Source organism: Perca fluviatilis, chromosome 5, assembly GCF_010015445.1.
Source record: "Perca fluviatilis chromosome 5, GENO_Pfluv_1.0, whole genome shotgun sequence".
NCBI lineage: Eukaryota > Metazoa > Chordata > Actinopteri > Perciformes > Percidae > Perca > Perca fluviatilis.
This window is the reverse complement of record NC_053116.1, coordinates 41,168,495-41,178,594: the sequence shown is the minus strand read 5'-3', so window position 1 is coordinate 41,178,594 and position 10,100 is coordinate 41,168,495. Positions and strand designations below refer to the sequence as shown.

Here is a 10,100-nt window from a genome sequence, read left to right as displayed (position 1 = left end):
GCATGGCATGGAAAAGGGCTTGGAAATAGGTTGGAACAAAGGGCTGTGGAGAAAAGGGCTTGGAAGGGTGGGGGGTGGGAAAGGGCTGTGGGAACATAGGGCTGTGGGAACATATGCTGTGGGAACAAAGGGCTGTGGGAACATAGGGCTATGGGACCAAAGGGCTGTGGGAACAAAGGGCTGTGGGAACATAGGGCTGTGGGACCAGAGGGCTGTGGGAACATAGGGCTGTGGGAACAAAGGGCTGTGGGAACATAGGGCTGTGGGAACAAAGGGCTGTGGGAACATAGGGCTGTGGGACAAAGGGCTGTGGGAACATAGGGCTGTGGGAACATAGGGCTGTGGGACCAAAGGGCTGTGGAACATAGGGCTGACCCCCACGGTTCTCTACAACCTTGTAATTCAGTGCAATTTTGTAAAATATCACCATTTTCAATTCAGTGCAAACAGTATTGCATTGCTTTACAATGTAAACAGTTAACATCTTTACAACATCACAACGATGTTCAACTCAACAACATCTGAATCTATTTTCTGTGCAAATAAGTGTTCCCAGATATCCAAGGATAAAAGGCATAATGGGTCACTAACATTTGGGCTTAAAAAGTGGTTATATTGTAACTAATCTGATCATGAGTGCTTGTTCCCACACTGTGATACAACAGCTTACTCTTTACTACATTCAACATTCTTATAGACAGTCATTTCAGGTTTAGTGTGTTACCTCTGATCTACATCAGTAACTACACCACAAATTGCACAAACTGTATATTTGACTCTTCACTACGTTTTAACTTCTTACAGATTGTGTATTTATGCTTATTATGTTATAATTGTAACGGTTCTAATTCACTAACTGGTCCACATTTTGCAATATCTGTATTTTCACCCTTTGAGCAGTGATACAGACGGTCTTTTAATGTATACTGCGTTATCTCCTTATCACTTTTGCATATCCCTCAGCTTACTCACACCACACGTTTGTGTCAGCCTTGTAATGCCTACTTATTCTGCACTTTATGTAGCCTTTATGTAGCCTTTATATAGCCTATTGTATTTTGTACTCCTGTTTTGTCTTGAATGTGTAACTGTATGTTGTCTCACACGCTTACGCTTTCTTAGCCAGGTCGCCGTTGCAAATAAGAACCTGTTCTCAACGGCCTACCTGGTTCAATAAAGGTTAAATAAAAAATAAAATAAAACAAGTAGATGTGCTTCCCACACTGACAGCAGCTATGAACACTACTGGCTCGGCTAATTCTCAGAACAAATCTCCTCTTTTTACACAGCTTTCTGATCAAGTCAGTTTCATTAAGATAGTGTTGAGTCATCTGGCATCAATGATTATCTCAGGGCATTTTTCATATAGAGCAGGTCTACAACATACTCTTCATGTTAATTTTAGTTCTCATAATATTCACCCAATGAGCAAGCCTACCTGCCCAGCTCAGGGCTCATGGCTGGGGCTTGGTACTGGATCTCAGCGTTGTATAAGGACAGCTAGCATGCTGCTAGCACAATTCATAAACATGAATGCTGGTTTGCAGGTAACGTTGTATAATGTTTTGTAAGACCGCTAGCATCTTGCACTGCTCCCAACTAGCTTAGCTTACCCGTCTCATCGTCTTCATTTGGCGTTTCACTCTCACTAGTTTTTATTAAAAAGTTGCTCAATTTAGATAATTTGGCCGCATCCCTTCCTACAGCTCTTCTTTTTAAAATGTCACCTTTTCAGTGACATTTTGCGCTTTCTATTATCCGTTTTTACAGCTTGTTTTTGCTCGCGGTCACTGAAGTGTACGAGTTGACGCCTCACAGGATTTAAAGGTGCCCTGCCATACAAAACCGTTTTTACGTGCATTTTTTGAAATCTGTTAGGTCCATATGTGTTTTTGTTATGTGGTGAATGTGAAAATGAACTGCTGCGTCCTCGGTCAGCTCTAGTCACTGAACAGAAACAAGCAGAGAAATCAGACCAAATACAAAGAGTAGACTGCGAGTGCAGGCAGCCTATAGGGACAGCATCCATGATTTAAAACCAGTACCATGACTAACCACCGCCGGCCCTCACAAGCAAAAGATCTGACCGGCCCCCCGGGAATTCTCCCGGTGCTCCCGATTAGCCAAGCCTGCCTGCTGTTTAGTCATTTCTGCAGCAACTTTACTGAAACTCTAGTGGGTTTGGATGCAGAATTTAGGCTGTAATTTACATCTGTGGTCCCTGGGCAAAGGAGATAACATGACAATATAGACAATACTATCAAAAAAATAGACACTTAACAACAAACAACATATAACAAGCATTACATAACGTATAAACCAGTGTACAAAAATATATAAATTCCATGTTATAGAAAGATCAATGATCATATAGTTGTCTCGCCTTCAGCCAAGTCTTTAAGGACATTTTAAAACTGCTGAGACTTGCACAATCTCTAATGTGAAGTGGGATTAAGTTCTGCTTTTCTACTGCTGTAAATGAAAAAGCTGATTGACCAAATGTAGTCTTCCTAAATTGAGTGTAACAGTCACCTCTTACAGAAGCTGCAGTTACTACCTGTATTTATATATATTTCACCCAGGAGGCCGTGGTACATGTCCCATCTGAAACGAGAAGGAAACAGAGATTTGTTTTAACTTTAGGGAACAAACGGAGCTACATCACGTTCTGCGTCACATGGTCACCTTCAGGAACTGAAGTCACGTCTGATTTGAACCCAAACCTCCATCTTTTTATCATCTTAAATCAGTAGTTCTGGTGTCTAAACCAAACTGGGACAGTTTCACAACGTTAACCACGTGTTTAAAACCGCCACCGTTACCTTCTCTGGTTTAGATATGAGGACGGAGAACTCTCAAGTGGGTGGGGTGTGAGGAAAAGACCACGTGTGTGTGTGTGTGTGTGTGTGTGTGTGTGTGTGTGTGTGTGTGTGTGTGTGTGTGTGTGTGTGTGTGTGTGTGTGTGTGTCTTTCTCTATGTCTATGTCTATGCCTGTGTCTGTGTGTGTCTGTGTCTGTGTGTGTGTGTGTGTGTGTGTGTGTGTGTGTGTGTGTGTGTGTGTGTGTGTGTGTGTGTGTGTGTGTGTGTGTGTGTGTGTGTGTGTGTGTGTGTGTGTGTGCGTGTGTGTGTATGACATGGAGAATATTTGGATGTTTCAACAAGTCAGACCTCATTGGTTCTTTCAGGAAATGATTGTAAAGATTTAATAAAAATATGTTTAAGTCATCTTCTCTCTAACTGGGAGGTTTTATAAAGAATAAGTTTAGATCATTTCCTCTCTAACTGGGAGGTTTTATAAAGAATATGTTAGATCATTTCCTCTCTAACTGGGAGGTTTTATAAAGAATATGTTTAGATCATTTCCTCTCTAACTGGGAGGTTTTATAAAGAATATGTTTAGATCATTTCCTCTCTAACTGGGAGGTTTTGGGACTGATTGATGGGATTGCTGTGGACACACGGAGATACACTGGTAAGAGCCAATCAGGTTTAATCATGTATCAGCTCATTTAAATAAAGCTTCTTCCCTCAACCAGTCTGACTGTTGAACAACAAAACATCATGCACATTTTTCACACTGAACTGAAAGGCAAATTCTATATATTCTACATATTCTACATCCACCTCACGATGAACCTAACTTATAACAATCAGTGCTCTGTTACAAGTCTAATTCTGCCCTGTCTTCTGTTGTCTGTCCTGTCCCTTGTCTGTCTTAAATGCTTTAAGTAGTAATTGCAATTTATGTAAACTCTATAATGTGTGTGCACTAAATGTAGTAAATGTCTCAAATGTTGTTTTTATGTATTTTAAAGTGTAACACCAGTTGATCCATGGTGAAACGCTGTTTCGTCTCACTATATACAGTGTACATGGTTGAAATAACAATAAAACCCACTTCAATAGACCTTTTTCACGGCAGACATGTTGACATGTCATAGTAGGAAAAGCACAGGTGTATTTAAAACCATTACTGATGGCTGCATTCCACTTAGGAGAGGCCCTGGTATTAAACCATTACTGATGGCTGCATTCCACTTAGGAGAGGTCCTGGTATTAAACCATTACTGATGGCTGCATTCCACTTAGGAGAGGCCCTGGTATTAAACCATTACTGATGGCTGCATTCCACTTAGGAGAGGTCCTGGTATTAAACCATTACTGATGAATGCATTCCACTTAGGAGAGGCCCTGGTATTAAACCATTACTGATGGCTGCATTCCACTTAGGAGGCCCTGGTATTAAACCATTACTGATGGCTGCATTCCACTTAGGAGGCCCTGGTATTAAACCATTACTGATGGCTGCATTCCACTTAGGAGAGACCCTGGTATTAAACCATTACTGATGGCTGCATTCACTTAGGAGAGGCCTGGTATTAAACCATTACTGATGGCTGCATTCCACTTAGGAGAGACCCTGGTATTAAACCATTACTGATGGCTGCATTCCACTTAGGAGAGCCCTGGTATTAAACCATTACTGATGGTGCATTCCATAGGAAGCTGGTATTAAACCATTACTGATGGTGCATTCCACTTAGGAAACCTGGTATTAAACCATTACTGATGGCTGCATTCCACTTAGGAGAGACCCTGGTATTAAACCATTACTGATGGCTGCATTCCACTTAGGAGAGACCCTGGTATTAAACCATTACTGATGGCTGCATTCCACTTAGGAGAGACCCTGGTATTAAACCATTACTGATGGTGATTCACTTAGGAGAGACCCTGGTATTAAACCATTACTGATGGCTGCATTCACTTAGGACCCTGGTATTAAACCATTACTGATGGCTGCATTCCACTTAGGAAACCCTGGTATTAAACCATTACTGATGGCTGATTCCACTTGGAGACCTGGTTTAAACCATTACTGATGGCTGCATTCCACTTAGGAGGCCTGGTATTAAACCATTACTGATGGCTGCATTCCACTTAGGAGAGGTCCTGGTATTAAACCATTAATGATGGCTGCATTCCACTTAGGAGAGACCCTGGTATTGTGCATGCTGACTCCCTGAAATATCTTACTGGGACACTTGATGGAACTGAGCCATCGTTAAGGTTATCAATCTCAGCTGTGCTTCTCCTACTATGACAAGTCAACATGTCTGCTGTGAAGAAGGTCCGTTGACTTGAAGTTACTGTAATGTGTCAACAGTTAACTTCATGTAATATTGGATGAGAAGTTCCACCAGAAACAGTTCCTTCCTGAGACTATTTAGCAGAGCCACCGTGGCTGCGTCTGGAGCTGTGATTGGTTTAAAGAAATGTAAACAACCCAATGTTGGTCCTATCCCAGAATGCATCTGTGTCTGTATCTTCAGGGTTACAAAGGAGCCCCAGCGGCCTTCATCGCCACCCAGGGGCCAATGCCTCACACCGTGGGGGATTTCTGGGACATGGTGTGGCAGGAGGGGAGCGGCATCATCGTCATGGTTACCAGACTGAAGGAGAACAACGAGGTGAGGAGAGACACAACCCCCCCCCCACCCCCCTTCCTGTTGGTGTGTTACAACGAAAGAAAGTCATTATGCAACTTTAACCACAAAGTTTCAAGGATCTGTTGTAACCTTAGCCAGGTGCATATGTGTGTGTGTGTGTGTGTGTGTGTGTGTGTGTGTGTGTGTGTGTGTGTGTGTGTGTGTGTGTGTGTGTGTGTGTGCTTCTGTGCGTCTGTGTGTGTGTGTGTGTGTGTGTGTGTGTGTGTGTGTTAGTTACAAGGAAAGATAATCAGAATGGTATAAGGAAGAATGTAACTTAGCAATCTTTCCACAACTTTAAGCACAAAGTTTCAGGGATCGTCTGTGACCTTAGCCAGCTAGTTTGTTGTTGTTTCATCTCCTCTTCCTCCTCTTCTCTTCCTCCTCTCCTCTTCCTCCTCTCCTCTTCCTCCTCTTCTCCTTCCTCCTCTCCTCTTCCTCCTCTCCTCTTCCTCCTTTCCCTCTCGTGTCTCTACCTCCAAGACACGAGAGGGACACAACACTCCTGTCTTCCCTTTCTCTACTCGTCCTGAAAGTGTGCGCTGTGTTTTATTCCAGAAATGTGAGCTGTACTGGCCCCAGCCGCCAGAGAGGGAGAGGAAGGAGGAGGAGGGAAAGGAGGAGCAGAGGGAGAGGAAGGTGGAGGAGGGAGAGGAGGAGCAGAGGGAGGAAGAGGAGGAGGAAGGAGAGACGGGCCGATTCGGCAGATTCCTCCTCAGAGTGACAGACAGCTGGGAGAAAGACGGCTTCACCGTCACCGACATGGAGATCCAGGTACAGACAACCAATACATTTATATACTGTATACAACAAACTGCAGGTACTTGTACTGTACTTTGTACTTGTACTCCACGACATCTCAGAGGGAGATACTGCATTTAGAGATGGAGGATAATGTAGTGCAGTAATGTACAGAGGTTAATATTGTACATTTTTACTGCACTGCATTTACCTGAAAGCTTCAGTTACTTTTCAGATTCAGATTATTAAAACAAGATATTATTAACACAAAGTGTGTGTGTGTGTGTGTGTGTGTGTGTGTGTGTGTGTGTGGTGTGTGTGTGTGTTGTGTGTGCGTGTGTGTGGGCGTATGCGTCTGTGTGTGTGTGTGTGTCTGTGTGTGTGTGTGTGTGTGTGTGTGGTGTGTGAGTCTGTGTGTGGTGTCTGTGTGTGTGTGTGTGTGTGTGTGTGTGTGTGTGTGTGTGTGTGTGTGTGTGTGTGTGCGTGTGGTGTGCGTGCATGCGTCTGTGTGTGTGTGTGTGTGTGTGTGTGTGTGTGTGCGTGTGTGAGTCTGTGTGTGTGCGTCTGTGTGTGTGTGCGTCTGTGTGTGTGTGTGTGTGTGTGTGTGTGTGTGTGTGTGTGTGTGTGTGTGTGTGTGTGTGTGTGTGTGTAGCTGTGCGCGGAGCGTCGTCCCATCAGACACTACTGGTTCACCTCTTGGCCCGACCACCACATCCCACAATGCACCGCTCCCCTGCTGAGACTGGTGGAGGAGGTGGAGTCGTACAGGAAGTCCCTCCTCCCGCCAGACTCTCAGCCAATCACAGCCACCGTCCGTGGTGCTGGACCAGTCATCGTCCACTGCAGGTTGGTTCTTCTTCAAAACAGTGAACACTAGCACTAATGGGACAAAAACATCGGAAAAAGCAGCCAAACGGTGAAAAAAGGGACATAAACAAAGAAATAAATGACATAAAAGAGTCTAGAATGTCCAAAAAAGACTCACAGACTCTATAACAGAGAGGAAACTCAGAGTCTATGTTAAATGCTCACAGCTGCCCCAGTGTCTCTTTTAGATACCACAACAGTCTGGGAGGGGTGTGTTTACACACTACCATCCAGGGCACCGGTGGAAAGGCTGCTCAGCCTGGGAGGTCTTGTCTTATCCCCAGAAGAAACAGATTTTCAGATATACATTTTGAAAGACTGCTCCTGATGAGGTGTAATCACCCATTATGTGCTGATGTGGAATAGGTTACCTGCCACCCATGCTATAAACAAGCCTATGCCTAATATCCTCTTCTCTATCTGCCATCAGACTGTGAAGAAGGGCCAGCATATTCACTTATAGCCTTTTTCATTCTGATGAAGTCATGCTATGATTTTATTTTGGCTAAAATGTCTTTGCCTCTAAGCTGCATTATGCCATTTTTAAGTTATTCTTTTTTCTGTTGGATTTAGATGAGGCATGTTTTATTTGAGAGGTACGACCCATTTTGAGGTTAAACCCTGTTGTTCCTAAGAAGCCTATTGATACTATTGAGCACAAAAGAAATACCTGTTATGTCGTCCATCGCAGAACTTTATGTAGGCCTACACATTTAGGAACAGGTATTGGGTTCTGGCCAAAGTCAAGCAACATAAAAGTAACGTAAAAGTAACGAGTAACGTAAAAAGATACTTTCCATAGGGGGTCACTAAGTAAGGTAACGGATTACTTTTTTAAGAAGTAACGAGTAACGAGCACACACACACACACACACACACACACACACACAAAACACACACAGACACACACACAACATACACACACACACAAAAACACACACAGACACAGACACACACACACACAGACAGACAGACACACACACAGACACACACTCGCACACATAAACACACATACACAAAAACACACACACATACACAAAAACGCACACACACAGTTTTTAAAAGTAACTTCCCCAACACTGATCCTGACTAAACTTTGACATAAACCAGTCTGTTATCCTCTCAACATCCTCTGATCTTAACTATTATAAATATAATTTATAATCTCTGCCTTTTTAACTCAACAATTAGGTATAATGTCATTTAAATTATGTTTATTGACCATGAATTTTATAACAAAACATTTTAAAAAGTGCCAAAAGCATAAAGAAGAGCCAAAAATGTTGAAAAAGCACAAAAAATTCAATTTCACTTTTGACCTGGATGGACAACAAGTTCATGGTCGAAGGGAAGGACAACACAAGGGTTAATAATAAGACGCTGTTTTCTAAAATACATCTGAAGATTGCCGTCTCGGTGACTGAACTGTGAAACCAGCTGCTGACGCGGTGGATGTGTCGAAAGCTATACTTCCTGTTTAGGAGCGTGCACGGTCGTAGCTGAGCAGCCAACCACAGCTCAGAGATGAAAGAGTCTGCGGTTGATCTGACCAACCATGTGTCTCCACACGCAGAGAAACATGAGATACAAACAGAGAAGAAGTAGTATTTGGGCATTTTGAAGTGGGTATATGGCAATCCTGGAGCTTTCTTAGTGGGTATACTGGTATAGCTGCGTATCACGGAGACTACACCACTGGTCAGGGGTCACAGAGAGAGAGGAAGTCTCTCCGGGGTCAGCCAGTATCATTCCTGCTTGCCTCAGGATCCTGAGGCCCTGATTACATCTCAGAGCCTTCCTCATGAACAGCTGACGTTCTTCAGTCTAAAATCAGCCGTTTATATTTAAAAGTGCAGTGCCCATTGGGACCATATGCCCATTCGAAGCGGGCCGATTGCTTGGTTCCACAACTTTATCCAACTATAAGAGCGGGTTAGCCCTCGTGTTATCCTTTGGTCAAATTTGACCCATTCTCACAACTTATATATCAGAAATTTGGGTTTCTTTTTAACCAAATTACCCAAAAAATTAACTAAAATTGCAAGTACTCGATTACTACTTTCATTGAATTGTGGGTATTCAATTTTATAGCATTTGAAAAAATGTAAATGGTTTCAAAATCTGACTAAACTTTAAGATCCACACATCTGTTTATTTTTAATAATTTTTTATATTTTTTTAAAAATTATTATTAATTTATTTTTTTAAATTATTTTATATAAAAAAAAAATAATTATTTATTTTTTTTTATAAAAAAAAATTATTAAAATTATTTTTATAATTAATTTTTTTTAATTAGTATATTAAAAAAAAAATTTATAAAATAAAAAAAAAATTTAAAAAATTTTAAAAATATTTTAAAAAATATTTTTTTTAATTTTTATAAATTTTTTTTTTTTTTTTGTTTTTAAAATTATTTTTTTTTATTTTTTTTTTATTTATAATTTTATTTAAAAATTTTAAAATTAAATTTTTTTTTTTTTATATTTTTAAAAATAAAAATATAAAAAAAAATTAAAAATTTAATAAAAAAAATAGTTTTATTAAAAAATTGTTTTTTTTTTTTTTTATATTTTATTAATTTTTTTATTTTTATATATTATTTTTTAAATTATTTATATAATTTTAAAAAATTTAAAATAAAAAAAAAATTTTTTGTAAAAAAATAATAAAAAAAGGAAAAAAAAAAAAAAAAATAAAAAAAAAAAAAAAAATTTTTAAAATATTTTAAATTTTTTTTTTAAATGTTATTAATTTTTAAAGAGGGGGGGGGGGGGGGAGGGGGAAAAAAAACTAACAAAAAAAAAAAATATAATAAATTAAAAAATTAAAATATTCTTTACAAAAAATAAAAAAAAAAAAAAAAAAAAAAAATTAATATATAAAAAAAAAAATTAAAAAAATTTTAATAAAACATATAAACTTTTTTTCTTTTTTTTTTTTTTTTTTTTTTTTTTTTTTTTTTTTTTTTTTTTTTTTTTTAAAAAAAAAAAAAAAAGGAA

At 39.8% G+C, this 10,100-nt stretch overlaps 1 protein-coding gene across 1 annotated transcript in view; it reads left to right on the top strand.

Annotated features, from left to right (window-relative positions):
- LOC120559074 (tyrosine-protein phosphatase non-receptor type 7-like) overlaps positions 1–10,100 on the top strand; it is a 33,280-nt gene that overhangs the window by 20,540 nt on the left and 2,640 nt on the right. Inside the window, exons 7-9 of the mRNA XM_039800495.1 lie at positions 5,335–5,472; positions 6,049–6,264; positions 6,884–7,107. Of these exons, the coding sequence (XP_039656429.1) occupies positions 5,335–5,472; positions 6,049–6,264; positions 6,884–7,107 (578 nt within the window). The remainder of the gene's footprint in view (positions 1–5,334; positions 5,473–6,048; positions 6,265–6,883; positions 7,108–10,100) is intronic.